Source organism: Macrotis lagotis, chromosome X (assembly GCF_037893015.1).
Source record: "Macrotis lagotis isolate mMagLag1 chromosome X, bilby.v1.9.chrom.fasta, whole genome shotgun sequence".
In the NCBI taxonomy this organism is placed as follows: domain Eukaryota; kingdom Metazoa; phylum Chordata; class Mammalia; order Peramelemorphia; family Peramelidae; genus Macrotis; species Macrotis lagotis.
The window spans coordinates 218,028,010-218,048,265 of record NC_133666.1 but is presented as its reverse complement, the minus strand read 5'-3'; the positions used below and the strand labels follow the sequence as shown (position 1 = coordinate 218,048,265).

General features: G+C 36.5%; 1 protein-coding gene and 1 pseudogene across 1 annotated transcript in view; both read left to right on the top strand.

Annotated features, from left to right (window-relative positions):
* Nucleotides 1–10,857, top strand: part of RHOBTB3 (Rho related BTB domain containing 3) — a 124,467-nt gene extending 113,610 nt beyond the window's left edge. The window contains exon 12 of the mRNA XM_074202352.1: nucleotides 9,224–10,857. Coding sequence (XP_074058453.1) covers nucleotides 9,224–9,339 — 116 coding nt within the window. The 3' untranslated portion in view covers nucleotides 9,340–10,857. The remainder of the gene's footprint in view (nucleotides 1–9,223) is intronic.
* A 181-nt stretch (nucleotides 10,858–11,038) lies between these two features.
* On the top strand, nucleotides 11,039–17,675 carry LOC141499788 (ubiquitin-conjugating enzyme E2 C pseudogene; annotated as a pseudogene).
* Nucleotides 17,676–20,256: the final 2,581 nt, after the last annotated feature.

Sequence of the window (20,256 nt, the reverse complement as noted above, 5' to 3'; positions counted from 1 at the left end):
TACAACAGATCTCTAAGGAGTGACTTTAATGGCTGTCATTTAGCAAGGTTGGTGAAGTTATTTTAGGATGGAAGCATTGCATAAGACCATAGATCTAGAGTCAGAGTTCCTAAACCCCAACCCCTTACTTCATAATTGAAGAAACTGAGACCCACCATGCAGATAGATATCTTTACTAGGACCAATCTAGGTTTCAAGGATTCTAGAAGTAAGGACAGGATCCTGTTGGGGCCTCAGGTTTCAGGACTATTCAATCCGTTTCTTTAGCCCTTCCCTGCCCAACCTTAATTCCAAGCCTGGGCCTGGATTTCATCTCTGGTTCTCTCATGGTCCACCCTCCAACACACACACACACACACACACACACACACACACACACACACACACACCAGAAAGTTGTTAAATAATGACAGCAAATCGTTAACACCAAATGTAATATTACTTGCCAATTCCCTTAAGTGATCCTTATAATGTCAGAATTTCAATGTCTTTGCATTCCTACTCTTAGCATATTTCCTCTCTATTGAGTTGAACACACCGTATTTCCCACTCTGCCCCTGAAAAGGAACCTAGCTTGAGCCAGATTTCAACTTCTAATGTCCTTGTCTTCCTCCATTGGGATTCATGGCATGAAAGGCAAAATAGTCAGAATGAAATGGTTTTTCTTGCCAGAACTGCTGAGGGAAACTGGGTTTTCTGACCAGGTTTTGCTACCTTCTTCTCCTCTTTTCCTTAAAGTTTAATAATGTTCTCCTGTAAGTCTATTGTCCCCAGTGTGTGGCAAGTTTGCTACCCTGTTATCTCAGTTAAAGACTTTTTATTCCTCTACTGATAAGTTTGATTTGTTTCAGGACTGACACACACTATGTCTAGTTCAGCAGATTTATTTCTTCCTATTCATTTCAAAGCTTCCGTGCAAACAGGTTCATGTGTTACACATTATTCTGCAAGACAAGATGAATCACTGTTAAGAGGAACATTGATATCTTGAAATATACCCAAAACTGAGCAAAGGTGAGACTAGTGAGCCATGGTTTCTAATTCCTAGGCCACAGAAACTGCATTGAGGAGTCAAGAAATGTGACTTTGGCACAAAATATCTACGTGGGCATACCATTTCATAACCTGTTTTTCATATCTATTAAATGAAGGAATCAAATTAAATGGTTGCTACGGCCCTGGTCAGTGCTAACATTCTCTAATTCTATAAGTGATGTTCAGGGACCAGGAATTTCTCTAGTCATGCTGAAGTTTTTGTTATTATTTAGTTGTTTTAGTCCTGTCTGACTCTTAGTGAGCCCATTTGGGGTTTTCTGGCAAAGATACTGGAGAGATTTGCCGTTTCATTCTCCAGCTCATTTTATAGATGAGGAACTGAGACAAACAAGGTCAAGTAACTTGTCCAGAATCACAGTTAGGAAGATGAGTCTTCCTGACTCCAGGTCCAGAACCCTATCCCCTGAGCAACCTGGTAGTCCCAAATTGGGTTAATTAGCACTTAAATGTCACTTTGTGTCAGACAATGTGCTAAGTAAGCCCTGAAGCTGTAGAGAAAGGAGCCAAAAGTCTAATGAGGAAGACATGTTAAAAAATATATACAAACTAGAATATATTAGGATCAATTTCAGAGGGAAAGCATTAAGATTACAGAGGAATGTGTGAAACTTATAGAAGGTGGAACTTTATCTGACTCAAAGGAACACCAGTAAATAGAGATAAGGAAGGAGAATTCCAGACATGCAATGAAAAGGCCCAGACTCAAGGGACAGAATGCCCTTTGGGAGGACTAGAAAAGAGCCCAGAGGCATGGGTTTGGGGGAAAGGTAGGAAGGGGACAAGTAATAAAGAGCTTAAAAGCCAAATAGAGGATTCTAGATTTGAGCCCAAGGTAATAGCTGTTGGAGCTTATTGAATAGGAGAGTAACATGGTCAGAGCCATACTTTAGACACTTTGGCAACTGGGTCAAAGAAAGAGTAGATGAAAGAGAAACTTGAGGTAGGGACACCAACCAGAAAGCTATTTCAGTAGTTGGGCATGAAGGGCAAGATCTAAAAAAATATGTCTCAAATCTGAATTCTTAGTTTATCACCTCTCTGCAGGAAACTAAGGGTATTTTTCTCTTGATTCTGCTGGAATCATGGTTGATCAGAGTTCTTAAAGAGGCCTTTCAAAAGTTGTTGTCTCTACATTATTATTATATTATATTATTGTTATAGTTATTTTCTAGTTCTGTGCATTTCACTCTTCATCAGTTCATACAAGTCTTCCCAGGTTTCTCTGAAACCATCCCCTTCATCATTTTTATTAGCACAACAATATGTGTGTGTATATATATATATATATATATATATATATATATATATATATCACAATTTGTTGAGCCATTCTGCAATTAATGGGCATTCATCTTAATTTCCAGCTCTTTGAAATCAGAAAAAAAAAACTGCTATATTTTTGTTCATAGAAATCTCCCTTTCTTTGATGTTCTTGGAGTATAAGCCTAGTAAGAGTAATGCTAAGCCAAAAGGTATACACAGATCAATAATTTTAGAAGCATAATTCCAAATTACTTTCCAGAATTTTTGGACCAATCCACAGTTCTACTAAGAGTGCATTAATATTTCCCTTTTCCTGCAATGACTTGAACATCTGTCATTTTCCTTTTTTGGATCAGCTTTGCTAATTTGAGAAATGTAAGATGGTGACTATGTGATTACAGAACAGGGAACAGATGCATGAGATGTTGTAGAGGTTAAAAAAGAGTAAGATTTGTCAATGGCTAGATTTGTGGGAAAAGTAAAAAGTCAAGAATAATATACTCAGGTTATAAATTTAGGAGCTTGGAAGAATGGTGGTGCCCAGAATAGAAACAAAGAAGTTCAGTAGAGGGCTGGGTTTGTGGGGAGAGAGAGAGAGAGAGAGAGAGAGAGAGAAAGAGAGAGAGAGAGAGACAGAGACAGAGACAGAGACAGAGAGAGACAGAGACAGAGACAGAAACAAAGAGAGACAGAGACAGTTAGTAGATGTAATGATCATCTGAATTAAATTCACTCATTCCTATCCATTCCTCTCCTTATCCATGTAAGACCACTGATGTTGATGTTTAATCTTTCCATTTTCTATTTGACCACATAAAGTTTACCTTGGTTCATAGATCTTACATTCCAGATTTCCTTGTGATACCTTTTGTCCCAGACACATGTGCCAATGAGCTTCCTTTCAGCTTTAGTCTAGTCACTTTATTAGTAATGGAGCTACTTGTAGTTGTCTTCTGTTCTTTTCCAGGAGCATATTGGACACCTTCCAACCTGAGGGGTTTATCTTCCTATGTCATCTCTTTTTATCATTTTAAAACTGTCCATGTTGTTTTCTTGGTAAAGTTGGAATTAAGGTTGCCAGGAGAAATATCAGCAATCTCAAATGTGTAGACAATAAGCACTCTGATGTCAGAAAATGAAGAAAATTAAGATGCCCCTTGATGAGGGTGAAAGAAGAAATTGTAAAAACTGGCTTATAGCTAAACATAAAAAATGATCTAATGACCTAAGACTGTGACAATTAATTCCATCATTTTCTAGAAATCCGAGGGAGAAGAAGTGGAAGCAGTGTCAGATTTTATTCTTGGGCTCAAAGGTCAGTGTAGATTGTGACTGCAGCAATGAAATTAAAAGATACGTGCTCCTTTGAAGGAAAACTGGCAAATTTGGACAGTAACATCAGAGACATCACCTTGTTCACAAAGATTTGTATAATCAAAGCTGTAATTTTTCCAGTAGTATTGACTGGCTGTGAGAATTGATCTATAAGAAAAGTTGAGTGCCACAGAATCAATGCTTTTGAACTGTGGTACTGGAGAAGACTTTTGAGAGTTCCTTGGTCAGTAAGGAGATCAAATTAGTCAATTTAATCCAGGTTATTCACTGATGCTGATGCAGATGAGAAGACTAGACTTATTAGAAAAGACTCTTATTTTGGGAAAGACTGAAGGCAAAAGGAGAAAGGAATGGACAGAGGATGCAATAGATAGTGTCTGGAAGACACAAACATGAACTTGGATGATCTTTGAAGATAGTAAGGACAGAAGGGTCTGACATTCAATGGTCCATTGGGTCATGAAGAGTGAGACATGATTGAACAACTGAACAACAACTTTTTCATTTAATCTCTTGGACCAGAAATTATTTTATCAATATTAACATTAATCTACATCTAAGTTATTTCTAGTTGAGAGAGAGGAGAGAGATATCCAAATTGTGGTGCCCCCTATCCTCTAACTAAATTCTGTGCTCTAAAACAATTTGAAATAACATTTATAAGATACTTGAACAAGAAAAAGATCTTAAGATATAAAAATACCGTAACATTCTTGAATAGTCATCACTGAATTCCTTCCTGGATTGCTCCTCCAAAAGATTAAAAAGAGTTCCTTCTCCTGAAATGAGTCTTATCCCTTAATGAAAAAGAGGACATCCTGTCTTTTGAAAGACTAAGAAGCTTAGGGGTGGCTAGGTGGCACAGTGGATAAAGCACTGGCCCTGGAGTCAGGAGTACCTGAGTTCAAATCCGGTCTCAGACACTTAATAATTACCTAGCTGTGTGGCCTTGGGCAAGCCACTTAACCCCATTTGCCTTGCAAAAGCATAAAAAAAAAGACTGAGAAGCTTTGATCTTATCTAGAGGAGAGTTAAGTGTGTTTATCATTTTTATTCCAATTCAAAAGAAAGCCTTAGCTTTTGTTCTTCAAACTTTTCTAAAAGTAAAAGTCTGTAAAAGATTTTAGGCTGGAGAAAAATTATTTCTTAATATTTCTAGGAAAACTAAAAAGGCAAGACATATTTCCATACAACCATAGCAATTTCCTTATTTCTTCTTATTCAGAATTTACTGTCAGACCTATTTCTGAGCAGATTGTTGAATTTTCTATGCCATCATTTGTAAGCTCAACATCTTACAAATCAGGGTTTGATTTAGGATTTTGTTGATTGTCTAGACTTCAGAAAGTGTTATTAATGCATATTAAAGTTTAAAAGTAAATTTGTATAAACCCAATTCCCAGTTCCAGCTTGGTTAGCACATCTTTTTTTTTTTAATTTGGTTTTTGCAAGGCAATGGGGTTAAGTAACTTGCCCAAGGTCACACAGCTGAGTGAGTATTAAATGTCTGAGGCTAGACTTGAACTCAGATCCTCCTGACTCCAGGGCCAGTACTCTATCCACTACACCACTTAGCTGCCCCTGATTAGCACATCTTGACCCTTAACTTAATTAGAATTAAAACTTTCTTAAACTTTTTGAAATCCAAGGCTCTTCTCTTAGGTGACACTAGCTCACATCTGGCAAAGCTTTGGATCTTGTAGTGTCTCAGCTGCATTTTAAATTTTTTATCCCACTATTAAAAGGACCTTTACATATTGTACTTCTCACTGATTTAAAAAAATATATTATTTTATTTTTTCCAATTATACTTGGAATTACATTCCAAATACAGTTTTCAAAATTCATCTTTTTTGTAGAGATTTTGGGTTTCATGTTTTTTAAATCTCCCTTTCTTCCCTCCTCCCTCCCCATGACAGCAAGTAATCTGATATAGGTTATACATGTCCAATGATTTTCATTGCCTTTGAATTGAATTTCAAGTATATATTGTCAGTGTATATGAAAATTAATTTTTTTATTTTCTCTTTTTTGACTCAGATTAAACCAGACTATGCTTTGAAAATTCTAGAACTGCATTTCTCATTGTATTGATTCAGTATTTCATTTTCTTTCTGATACTGCTAATTTATTTTTCTTTTTAAAAATTTTTACTGTTTTAGAATTGTATTTTATTTTATTCTCTGATGTACATTCTCTTTCTCCCCTTATCTTCTTTGACAAATGGAGAAATATGTCTAGTTTTTAACATAATAGTTTAATATTAAGAAAATATTATTTGTGCCTGTCTGATATTTGCTGAGGGTTTCTGACCCCCTCTTCCCAATTGTTCAATGTGAGACTCTGGCCCAAAATATTTAGCATAAGACCCTCTCAGATATAAACTCTCTCTATTGTTCACTGTAACTTCACCAAGATAAGAACAACCTCAGTCCTTCCCCCTACCCCTCCTCCAGCCTGCCTCTCAGTCTTCCAAAGTGGGTATCTGACCCGAATCATATAGAGGGGGCTCACTCTTTGACCCCTTTTCCCTGACTCCTCCCTGCAAAGAAAGCAGGCAACACTCTCTATAAAAGTTTGGCAAACATTCTCCTTCAGGAGGGACCCATGAGGGTCTAAGCCCAGTCATTTCTATTGACTGTTTTTCTTTCTTTCTTTCCCTCAGGCATTCTGGACCTTTGTTACCCAGCTTGTCAAGTAACTTTCTATCTCTCCAGATGAAGTAAATCTTTGAACTTCCTTTGTTCAGTAATATATGTTAACTTTGCAGACTTGTCAATTAAAAATCTGATCTTTTATATCTCCAGTATCAGTCATGAGTTTTTCATTTAAAGAACCCTAATCTTTGAACTCTTTCTCTGAGGATGCCCCCCAATTTTCCATTGTCAAACTGAGAAAGAAAACCAAACTAAACCCAAGTTAAATACAAATAAGAGTGCTGCATCTCAAACTAATTGTAAAACTTAAAATTTCTAGTGATTAGTGTTGAAACTCCAAGATTTGCAGGTATTTTCTCACCTTACCAGGTAAAATACTTACAATTTGTCCTTACTTAAGAATTTGCAAGTGTATGACCTATTTTAATTTTTTAAGTTGACAATTTCTAATTTATTTACACAATTAAATTTTACCAAATCATTCATATTATGATTAAATAAGTCATACTCTTAAAATGAAGTTTTGTGGTTTTTTCCAGATTATTATTATGATTATTTTTTCTAAAGACTGCTTTCTTTCCAAACTGGAGAAATGAGTTAAGAGAATGATAACTACATTCTGAGGTTCTTGAAGAGAATTCAAACTACAGTCTTGGATTTCCTCTTCTTCCTCTCCCTCCTCCTCCTCCTCCAATTCCTTCTTCTTCCCAGCTTTTTGAGTCCCTGAAGGAGAAAAACCTTTAAATTGGTTTTGGTCCTATTTAGGATTAAGTATTCTTTGGTGGATGAAGTCACCATCTTCCCCAAACAATAAGATCTTTCATTCTTCAGAGAAGGAAGAGAGAGAGAGAGAGAGAGAGAGAGAGAGAGAGAGAGAGAGAGAGAGAGAGGACTGAGTGGGTTTGTATTAAAATTCTACAAAGTGTTAATTTTTGGCAATCCTAGGGAACTACATTAAAAATAAATAAAAAACTTGGAATATTTCAGCATATATAAAAAATTCAAATTATATTTCTATCATAATTTATATAGATTATAATCAGTCATAAATTTAGATTTTCTTTTCTATTCACCTTTACATACCTTACTTTGTATACATTTATTTCCATGATATTTTACCCAATAGATTGCAAACTCCTTGAAGTCTGGAACTGTTTTTTGATTGAGTGATTATTAGTTTCTTTTTATTTGGCTTTCTGCATTCCCAAATTGAACAGAATTAAGAAGAGAGAGAGAGAGAGAGAGAGAGAGAAGACTATATCCTCTGAAAACTTCAAAACTTTAGACAGAAACATTCTTGGTCTTTTTTTTTCTCTTGATAGATAAGGTTACAGGAAAAAATGACAGCTGAATTTATGAAGACAAGGTACAGATCCTACTGAAGCATCACTATACCTAAAAAATAAAGAGACTGTCTAGAGATATGAAAAACAAAAGATCTTTATTTGGCTTATATTAACTCACATAAAAGAAGACTTAAGGGGGAGACCTAAGAGTGGAAATGGCATGGGGAAGGCAGGGGCAATGAGGAAAGTTTATAACCAAAGTGATCTATATAGAGATTGCTCTGTGATATTGGTGTACCTGGTTTCAATTCTCTTGGTTGTTCTTCCTTAGTGGTGTGGGGTGTCTTCTTTATCAGGGCAACATGTACTCTATCGATACATGAGCAAAAAAGGAAACAATGAGGGGGCTGAGTTGCACTTAACAAGATAGCTCTTATGATTAGAGCAGCTTAAGTTGGCAGGGCCAGAAACCTGGACCATGTAGTTTATAACTAAGGGTAGACTTAGTTGATGAGTCTCCCACCAATCAGGCATTAGCAAGGAGATGCTGTGATTGGCTAATGAGTATGGGACATGAAGGACCCTATTAGGGATAATTCTAGATATGGATGATTCTAGATATAGATGATTCTAGCTAGGGATGAGGACAGTGGGTGAATATTTGGCAGGAGAAAATAGTCTGTCTAGAGAAAAGCAGAAACATTTATCCCAAAGACCACAAACTTTTAAGGTTCTAGCACAGTGGATGGATTTCCTGTGAAAGAATCATAAAAGAATATGGAAAAAAGTCACTCAAGATGTTAAGGTCCAAACAGAAAATGGTCATTACTTCCTGAGGAAATCTTTTGTTTGACATTTGAAACCTCTCATAAATTGGCTCCAGAATAACATTCCTAACTTACCATACATTCTTCCCCTCCACCCACTCTTTTATAGTGCCAAATTGCCTTTTTTTCCCACTTTTCCTCATACACAACATGCCTCTGTGCCTCTCCCAGATTGTTCCTTAGGTCTGGAATGAATTCACTCCTCCCTTCCATCTTTTAGAATTCATAATTTCCTTCAAAGTTCAAATCAAAAGTTACCATAAACATAAAGCAATTTTTGATTCACCTAACTACAATAATCAACTGTACTGTCTTATGCTCCCAAATTTATCTTCTACTTATTCATTATATTTTTATTTGGTATGTACTTAAATCATTTCATGTTTGTTTTTTTTTTATCAACAGAATGGAAGATTTTTTACTCGTTGCTTAGATTATACCTCATATTTCCAAACATTTAGTCTTGTATTTGTTGCCTTGAAACAATTCTTATTCAATAAACAGAAAGGCTATATTAAAAATAAAAATCTTTTTAAGAGGTAAATCAGTTGAATCAGTCATTCCTGTCAACATAAACAACACAGAAGCAGACTCAGAAACTCCACATTGTGTGAATTCTTTTCCTCTTGTTCAATTGCATTTTTCATAATTCATCTGGAATATGATGCTAATCATTTGTTGAAGGGTGGAGCATAGGAAAGATTCTCTTGTGTTTTGATTTACAATGAACATTAGTCAGATGCTCAGCTCACTTTAGCATGGTAAAGAACATTAGTCTAACTGTTCAATTATTTTTCAGGATACCAAAGAAGTGACAGATGCTATTTCCTTATTACATGGCTATGTAAGTATAAGGCATTGCCTGCCCAGGAATGTTCTGGGATCCTTGTTCTATTGAGGACATCTTTCTTCTGACATTGATGATTATCCCTATTTAAGGTATAATTGATTTCATTTGCCTCACTGATGAGGACATTAATAAAGACATTAAGCATATCTCCTTGTTAAGGGGTGAATTACTTACCTCTCCTTGTTACTCTATTAATTACACATTGTGGATGATTGATTGATGTTGGATTTGTGGCTGGTTCATATGCCTGGGATAAACAACCTTGGTCTTCAGCTTTAATGAACAGAGAGAATTTTCTGTTCTGACAGCAATAGACCAGTTAGTCATGCATGCAGATTTGATTCCTTGAAGGGAAGTTTTCACAGATGCACAACTTTTCTAGGGAACCATTGGAGGGACCATGTGAGGAGGAATCAATATCAAATGAAGAGGATCAGGTTGAAGGATTCTGGGTCATCAGAAATTTATTCTTTCTGGTCTCGGTTGGGTTCTCACTACCACATGGCAATTCTCTTGTTTTATCACATAATACACAGTGACTGCTCTTTCCTTGAGCCCCTATGAAATCTGTAACTCTTCCTATTCATGAATGACTTTACTTCCTTCTTTACTGAAAAAGCTAAGTTCATTAGTTTTAACATCAATGAATTCCCTAATTTCACACTTCAAAATCTCACTGTATTTCCACCCATCCTCCTTAGTCCACCATAGTATTTTATCATGGAAATTTGCGTAAGAACAATAGAGGACTGAAAATTTCACTTCCAGCAAGGACAGAGAACAATTTTCCAGGAACCTGTATAGAGTGGGTCACAGCTGTTATTTTACTAGGGTAAGGTTCAGGAATCATGTTTTTGCCTTTCTTTGTGTCCTCAGAGTTCAGTAGACTGCTTGGCACACATTAAGCACTTAATAAATGCTTGTGACTGTTTACTTAATTGATCGAGTAATTGCTGTCTAATATCAAAGTAGGATCATATTTTGAGGTAGAAGGAACCTTATGGGACCTTTGACTCTAACACCTTCATTTTACTTATGAGGAAATTGAGGCATAGAGAAATTAATTGACTTGTCCAGAGTCACCTAGATAATAAGAGTTTGGGGTGCTATTTAAACTCTAAGTCTAGTCCCTATCTATTATGCCACATATATCTTCCTAAAAAAAAAAAGTAAAGCATATTGAGAAACACCTTTTGACTTTCAGGTTTTTCAGGGTAAATAGTATTCCTTTAAAATATAGTAGAAGAAAGGAAAGAAATAATTTCTAAATACCACCAGAGTAAGCACTTTATACATTCTTTCTCATTTAATCCTCACAAGTCCTAGAGATAGGTGCTTCTATTGTTTTGATTTTACATTTGAGGAAATTGACTAGCCCAGAGTCAAACTTGAATTGGAACTCAGGTCTTCCTGACTCCAGGGAAAACACAAAGAAGAAGGATATTTGTATTTGACCCATGTCAGAAAGTTGAAGAGAAAAAAAAAGTTGAAGAGAAAAATATGATATAGAAAATAAGGTGGGGGTGGGGTGAGGAAGAAGAACCTAAAATGAGGAGCTAATAAAGGATGTCAGATTCTTTCTATAGAACATGACATTAAATCCTCTGAGAAGAAAGTAGCTGCTTGTCCCTTAAGAGATGATGCTGTGTATATTTCAGATTGCTTGGTGTCTTGGGGGTGGGAGAGGGAAGGGAAGATGGGAGAAAAATTTACAAAAATAAATGTGATTGGAAAAAAATACTATTAAGATTTTTAAAATGATGACAATGCTATGGATCTCTAAGGTCATGAAGAGATGGGTCACCAAGTCAGAGTTTTATGATTTATGGAAGTTGTTGACTTATAAAATCAAAGATTTTAGGGGTGAAGGATCCTTGAAAGACAATCAAGTCTTCATCTCTTAATTTTCAAATGAGAAATCTACGATATTGAGTGGAGCAGGGTCACACAGATAATGAATGTCTGCAGTTGAATTTGAACCAGATTCTTCCTCACTTCCCATTTTTTGCTCTTTTTACTTCATCCATCAGGAATGTGAAATATAGGGTCCCACTGGCTTAGGTCCAGTAATATTCTCCAGTGTAACCAGAACTGGATTGAAAAGTAATTAGGTGATAGATAAAATAAATAGAATTAATATAACAAAAATCATGTGAATGAGTGATTTTCTAAGTCAATATATTATGGCCCAAGGAATCCTTATATAGGGTTTGATGGCCTACATTTTTATTTCACCTCATCACACCACACTATGCTGATGCTGACTCCCTGGTGAGAGTTATTAAGGAAACTATTTGTCAACCTCAAAGTAAGGATAAGGAAATCTCCTGTCTTCCTCCTTTATGCAGGTGTCTAGCAGGTGGCAGAAAACCTCCAAAGACATTATACCTAACGGGTACTAAATTCTTGTGCTGATTCATGTTGGGAAGCAATGATACTGCCAGAAGGAATCCAGAAAAATAAATTACTAAGGGTTAGGAAGTTCTGGACAAGAAACTGAAATAGATGATACTTTCATCAGCCTTCAATAGAAGGCAAGGATTTTGGAGAGTAGAAAGGCTGACTTGGGAAGGAGATAGGTAGTTAAAAAGCTGGTGTCTGAGAATGAGATTTGGATGTCTGAAGCTAAACTAAGATGCTTTGACTAATTTAAAATCAAGAAATTTGAGTTCTCCACTGGGAAGGAAGGCACTAAAGAAGAAAGAAAATGTTCCTAGAATAGTTTAAATCTGTTCAAAGTCTTTAAACTGAAAGAGAAAATAGAGGGAGGAAACTGTCTATGTTATCTCCCCAGCCAGAGACCATAAAGAGTATTATTTTACTACTTCTTTATTTTTCCCTTGCCAAAGTCAATTAACTTCACATTGGAAACTCCTAGTTAATAGGAATAGCAATCCAACATAAACAAGGTGATAATAAAACAATCCCTAGCTATCCTTGATGAATTCAGTTATTAGGTCCAAATGAATTCAGTTATCAGGTCCAAATGAAGAGAACTGGTGAATGGAATACTGAATGTTCAAATGTTACTTATCTAAAAAAAATTATGTTAAATGGCAGATGTTCCACAGAACTGGAGGACAGAAGGACTGACTTTCAGAAAAGGAAAGTGAGGAATGGTGAATGTTTTCAAATTATAGTCTCATTAGGCCAATTCAATGGTTCAGACACAATATTGAGAAACATTTAGCAATTTACAAGGGGCAGCATGGTGGCTCAATGGATAGGATACCAGGCCTCAAACACTTACTAGTCACTTACTAGTCACTAAGTCACTTAATTCTATCTCCCTTAGTTTCTTCATCTGCAAAATGGGAATACATTAGAGAAGAAAATGACAAAACACTCCAGTATCTTTACCATGAAAACCCCAAATGGGGTCACAAAGAGTCACACCAAATTGAAATGCTTGAAGAACAGCAAATGCAATTAACATATTAATAAAATTGACTAATTCCAATGGCAGAAAATGAAGAGGAATTAAGAATCTAGGAAACTCTGTCAAGAGCCCAGTCTTAGTCCCCTAGACTAATTGTCTTGAGGATAATCTTTTTGGGGAAAAAAAAATAACTAGGCTAACTTATGTGAAAAAAGACCTTAGTATATGTTATTCCAACTGCACAGGCATATATTAAGAAATAGAGAAAATGAAACATCTCAAACAGCCAATTACACTCATTTTATCTCCCTGGAGAATAAAACTCGCTTCTAATTAATACTGCTGAACACATTTGTTGCATTTGTTTTTCTTTCTTTTTCTTTTTGTTTTTTGCAAGGCAATGGGGTTAAGTGACTGAGGCTGAGTTTGACCTCAGGTCCTCCTGACTCAAGAACCTGTGCTCTAGCTACCCCTATATTTGCTTTTCTAAAAAAAAAATCAGTTTGATTTTATTTTTGGTTCCTTTTTTTTCCATTTCCCTCTGTCTCCCCCTCTTCCTTCACTGGGAAAAACAAAATCTAATACAAATATGTACAGCCATGCTAAATGTCCACATTTGTCCACTCCCCCATATTCTACCAAAATAAAAAAAAAGGAAGAAAAATAAAGAGGAAAAAATATGCTTCAATCTGCACTCTGAATTTACCAGTTCTGTCTTTGGGGGCAGCATTTTTCATCCTGAGTCTTTGGAATTTTGGTGGGTTTTTCAAAGTTGATTATCTTAATAATATTGCTGTTACTATATAAATTGTTCTGGTTCTGCTCATTGTACTTTGCATCAGTTCATAAAAGTCTTTCCAGGATTTTCTGAAATCATTTCCTTAATCATTTCTTATGGCAGAATGGCATTCCATCACATTCATATATTGATATAGATATAGATATAGATATAGATATAGATATAGATATAGATATAGATATAGATGTAGATATAGATGATATAGATGATATAGATTATATGATGGACATCCATCCTCTCAGTTTCTAATTCTTTGCTACCACAAAAAGACACATTTACTTTGAACTTGCATTATCTGATTAACTCATAAGACCCAGAGTTTTTGACCAGATAAGAATGTATTCCTTTAGTCCTCTAGCTACAGGATGATTTAATTGGTGAGCATCTTCTCTAAGAAGCATGTTATTAAGTATAATGGGGGCCTGACTAATAAGCTCAGTCCTTTGGAGCCTTGCAGAGTACTTTGGAGCATACAAAGACATTCTATGAGTAGTTTGGATCTGCTCCCACCTGGACCCATAAGGTCTCTAAGGTCTCTTCTCAGTTGTCAAAGTAATTTTCTCAAAATCAGACTCTGTCCTTGTCTCTCTCACCCCCACTCAGTAAAACTTCCATGGCTCTCTATTACTTCTAAGCTCAAATATATATTCCTTTACTATTCAAAGCTCTTCATAGCCTGTCCCACTCTTCCTGAGTGTTCTTAGACTTTACATATAGTCTTTTCACCCTCAACTCTGCAATCCAGTGACACTGGCCTCCTCAAATTGCTCTGGAACAGGACACTCCATCTTGATACATTTTCACTGACTGTCCCCCTTCATACTATCCTTTATTACCTACTTTGGCTTTTAGGACTTCCATCAAGTTCTACAAGAAGTATTTTCTGATCCCCCTTAATTCTATACCTTCCCTCTATTGGTTTTTTCTCCATCTTGCAAGGAGATATGCTCATATAGATCACAGAAGGAATTAGTTCCTCCTGACCAGAAACTTTCTCCTGATTCTCATTCACCAATTATCTTTGGTGCAGCTTTAGGAAATGAGGACCAATCAGAAGCTCCTTGTACCATGTTTGTATGTCATAGATCTCTTGATAAAAAGCCAGATCACACATTCAATTCCATGAGAGGTCAAAGGATCATAAATCTAGACCTGGAAAGGTCCTTCTAGGTACATATTTTTCATTTTATAGATAAGGAAACTGAGGCCCAGGGATCTATAGCCATTTGCCCAAGAACACACAGACTGGAAGGGGAAGAACCAAGATATACTGAGTCTTTTCAATTGTTCCTTTATGACTCCCACTCTAGAAAATCAGGGATTCCTTTCATCACCTTCATTAATGAATTGTATTGAATTTTATATCTGACTGAACTATAATCTTTTTGAAGTGGTGGAAACACAATAAATGTCATATATATCCTTGCTTTTTCCTTGGTAAGGATCCTGTGTAATGAGTGAAATTTATTGAGCTAAGTCAATATTTAATGATATTTACCCTTTGTTCTTGAAGAAGACTATAATATCAGGGAGGTGATAGCAAGATAAGCATGAATTTTAGTGGGGGGGGGGGCCACTGTGCTAAATCACCAGCCTCACTTTCTCTTCCAGAGTCAACTGGGTCCAGTGCTCAGATATGAATCAGGATGACTGGAGATGGCACTGGATGTGAGGCAATCAGGGTAAGTGCCTTGCCCAAGGTCACATTGCTAGTAAGTGTTTGAGGTCAGATTTCTTTATTCATTGTTCCACCTAGCTGTCCTATACTATTAGTGGAGCCTCAAAAGTCCACCATTCAATCAGCAAGAGAGAGAGTCTTGGAATGGAAGAGGGAGAAAGGGAGGAAATCACCAATCATGTGTCAGATACTCAGAAGTGATTTACAAATATTTCCTCACTTGATTATCACAATAACCCTGGAAGGTAGCTGCTGCTATTATTCCCTAAGACATAGTAAGGATAAGTGACTTGTCCAGGGTCCCACATCTAGAAAGTGTCTGAGACTCAATTTGAGTTCAAGTCCTCTGACTCTGGGGCTGCTGTTCTATACACTATACCATTCAGCTGCCCTTGGGGTTTACCATCTTTAAATTTGATGAGCACTTCATTTGTGCCTCACAGTTAGTTTCAGAATCACCAAATATACATTTCAAGAAAAGATAATGACAGCAGCAATGATGATGGAAGAGACCTGAGTGTCCCTAAGACAGCATGGTAATTTAATGATTGAACTTGGAGACAGAAAGACCTGAGTTCATATTCTGCCTCTGCACTTGTTAATTACAAGACTTTGAGCAAGTTGCTACCCACCGTGTGTTTAAGTTGCCTTATCTGTAAAATGGAAGGGTTGTCATCAATGGGTTCTTAGGTCCTTAACAGCTCTAAATCTATGTTCCACAATCCTTTCTCAGTCTGATTGTCAGAGACAAAGTCCTTCCCAGGAATTGGTCCTGCATTTATATTTTGCAACTCCCTACCCAAATAAAAGATAATGACAAATTCCCAAGGCCCTTGTCTTTGGCAAGCTATCTCAGTTCCATTGTCTGTCTGCAGGACTTTCACTGAAATAATTTTAGATTATGAGGAAAGAGGAAAGAAGGCAATGTCAAGAGATGGAATGTAGATAATCTTAGTGTTCAACTGGCCCCACTGTCTCCTGGTGTCCATGCTTGGAATCCATGTAGCATTTATCCAGACCTAGTGGCCACACCTTTCCTAGCTGGTACAGGTAGTGAAAATAAAGGAGGTAATGAGTCAAGTTTTGCCATTTATTAGTCCAATGGCCTTGCTCCTCTTGTTAATTCAACTTGTTTCATTTCCCCCAGTTTTTCCTGCCTCTCTGCACCTGCAATCAGATCCCTCAAGTAATTAACCTTTGTCACTGTCAGATGAGATGAATTACATACATCAATCAATAAGCATTTGTTAAGCATTATGATTTCTGGGAAAACAAATACAAAAGTAAGACAATATCTGATTAGAAAACATAGTTGGAGATAAGTAAATAGGGAACCTGCACAGTAACCACAAAGAGATGGTGAAGAAGTTCTAACAAATAAGGAAATGCTGCTTTGAAGGAGATGATCTTTGATCTAAGTCTTAAAGGGAATTGGGGATAGCCTTAGATAGAGGGGCATAGAGATAGGAGATGAAGGATTGTGTATAAAAACCAGAAAGTAAACTGCCCTAGACACTCAATCAATCAAGAAGCATTTCTTAAGAACCTATGGACTACCCTCCACGATCCCCCATGGCCTCTCAGAACCCTGACCCAGCTGCTAGCGCCGCCTCCCATAATGGGACCGAGCCCGGGGCGGGTGGTGCCCGTGGGTTCATGGGCAAGAGGCTGCAGCAGGAACTGATGACCTTGGTGTGATGATGTCTGGAGACAAAGGGATTTCTGCCTTTCCAGAGTCAGACAATCGCTTCAAATGGGTTGGGACCATTCATGGGGCCGCTGGGACGGTATATGAAGACCTAAGATACAAACTCTCCCTGGAATTCCCCAGTGGCTATGCTCCCACTGTGAAATTTGTCACACCTTGTTACCATCCTAATGTGGACACTCAAGGCAATATCTGTTTGGATATCCTCAAGGACAAGTGGTCAGCCCTGTATGATGTCAGAACCATCCTACTATCTATCCAGAGCCTGCTGGAAGAACCCAACATTGACAGCCCATTGAACACACATGCTGCTGAACTTTGGACAAACCCCACAGCCTTTAAAAAGTACTTGCTGGAAACCTACATGAAGCAGGTGGCTAGCCAAGAGCCCTGACCCTGACTGGCTAGCCTATCTTCCCTTCATCTTGTGTGTATGTCTTTATGTTTGTGTGTTGGTATTACTTTTTCCCTTCTGCCTAATCTGTCTTCTCCTCCTTGTCATCTGTACAGGACTATATCATAGAGTGTTTTCATTTTTTTCCTTAAACTCTAGTTCAGCCCTCAACATTAATGTATAAATAAAATTTGTTTTAAAAAAAAGAACCTATGGACTAGACTTCTAGTCAAGATGGCGGAGAGAAGACAGGCACAATTCTAAAGTCTCCTGATCTTTCCCCATCTATGATATGAAACAAACCTCTTAACAGAAATCCGACCCACAAAATTCAGAAAGAAAAGAGAAAGAACATCTACCTCAGGACAGGAGGAGGGAGGGGACTGAATGAGGTAAATATCATTACACCAAGAGGTACAAAATACCTATGGTAATAAAGGGGAAGAAGGGAAGAGATTAGAAACACCTGAATCTTCTCATCAGATTTGGCTTAAAGGCAACCTACACACATACTCAGTTAAGTTAAAAAACATCTAACCTTTCAAGTACTAAAAGGGGAAAAGGGGAGGGGGTGGGTACAGGAGGGCAGACACACTGAAAGGGGTGGTATTCAGAAACAAGATATTGGGGAATATGGATAAAGGGGGGGGAAAGGGGGAAAAATACAAACAGAGGGAAGATAGCATGGAGAGCAATAAAGAATTAGTAATCATAACTTTGAATGGGAATGGGATGAACTCTCCCTTAAAACATAAGTGAATAGCAGAGTGTATTAAAAACCAGAATCCTACAATATACTGCTCACAAGAAACTCATTTGAAGCAGAGAGATACATATAGAGTAAAGGTAAAAGGCTGGAGCAAAATATGCTTCAGCTGAAGTAAAAAAACAGGGGTAGCAATCCTTATCTCATATAAAGCAGCTGCAAAAATAGATAGCATTAAAAGAGATAAGGAAGGAAACTTTATCCTCCTAAAAGGTACCATAGACAATAAAGTTATTTCAATACTGAATATATGTGCACCCAATGGGACAGAATCCAGATTCTTAGAGGAGAAGCTGAAAGAACTACAGGAATATATATGCAGTAAAACTCTACTAGTGGGAGACCTCAACCTCCTGCTCTCAGTTCTAGATAAATCAAATCATAAAATAAACAAGGAAGAAGTTAAGGAGGTAAATAGATTGTTAGAAAAGCTAGATATGGTAGACTTATGGAGGAAATTGAATGGGGTTAGAAAGGAATATACCTTTTTCCTCTGAAGTACATGGCACTTATATAAAAATTAACCATATACTAGGACATAAAAACCTAATGATCAACTGCAGAAAGGCAGAAATAGTGAATACATCTTTCTCAGATCACAATGCAATAAAAGTCATATGCAATATTGGGCCAAGGAGACATAGACCCAGAACCAATTGGAAACTGAATAAGCTCATTTTAAAGAATGAGTGGACCAAAAAAAAATTATAGAAAGAATTAATCATTTTATCCTAGATAATGACAATAATGAAACAACATACCAAAACCTATGAGATTCACTCAAAGCGGCTCTCAGGGGATATATTATATATCTTTAAATGCTTATATGAATAAATTAGAGAAAGAGGAAATCAATGAACTAAATATGCAACTAAAAAAATTAGAGAAAGAACAAATTAAAAATCCCCAATTAAATACCAAATTAGAATTCTAAAAATTAAAGGAGAAATTAATAAAAGCAAAAGCAAAAAAACTATTAAATTAATAAATAAAACCAAAAGTTGGTTTTATGAAAAAACCAATAAAATTGATAAACCTCTGGTCAATTTGATTAAAAAAAGAAAGAAGAAAACCAAATTGCTAGTATCATAAATGAAAAAGGTGAACTCACCACCAATGAGGAGGAAATTAAAATAATAATTTGAAATTATTTTGACCAACTCTATGCCAATAAATTTGACAATCTAGTTGAAAGGATGAATATTTACAAAAATATCAGTTGCCCAGGTTAAATGAAGAGGAGATTAAATACCTAAACAACTCTATCTCAGAAAAAGGAATTCAACAAGCCATCATTGAACTCCCTAAGAAAAAATCTCCAGGGCCTGATGGATTCACAAGTGAATTCTACCAAACATTTAAGGAACAATTGGTTCCAATTCTATATAAACTCTTTGGAAAAATAGGGAAAGTTGGAACTCTGCTTAACTCTTTCTATGAAACCAATATGATGCTGATACCTAAACCAGGAAGAGTTAAAACAGAGAAAGAAAATTATAGACCTATCTCCCTGATGAATATAGATGCAAAAATCTTAAATAAAATCTTAGCAAAACAATTACAACAAGTTATCACTGGGATAATACGTTATGATCAAGTAGGATTTATCCCAGGAATGCAGGGTTGGTTCAATATTAGGAAAACTGTTAGTATACTCAATTATATCAACAACAAACCTATCAGAAATTATATGATCACATCAATAGATGCTGAAAAAGCTTTTGACAAAATACAGCACCCATTCCTACTAAAAACACTAGAGAGTGTAGGAATAAATGGATTGTTCCTTAGAATAATTAGCAACATCTATCTGAAACCATCAACAAGCATCATATTCAATGGGGAGAGGCATTCCCAATAAGATCAGGGGTGGAACAAGGATGCCCATTCTCACCACTACTATTCAATATCGTATTAGAAATGTTAGCTTCAGCAATTAGAGAAGAAAAAGAAATTGAAGGAATCAGAACTGGGAAGGAAGGGACAAAAGTCTCACTCTTTGCAGACGACATGATGGCCTACCTAGAGAATCCCAAGAAATCATCCAAAAAACTACAGAAACAATTAGCAATTTTAGCAAAGTTGCAGGATATAAAATAAACTCTCATAAATCGTCAACTTTTGTGTATATATATATATATATATATATATATATCTAGCAAGATACAGCAGGAAGAGCTAGAAAGAGAAATTCTATTCAAAGTAACCTCAGACAGTATAAAATACCTGGGAGTCTATTTGCAAAGACAGACTCAGAA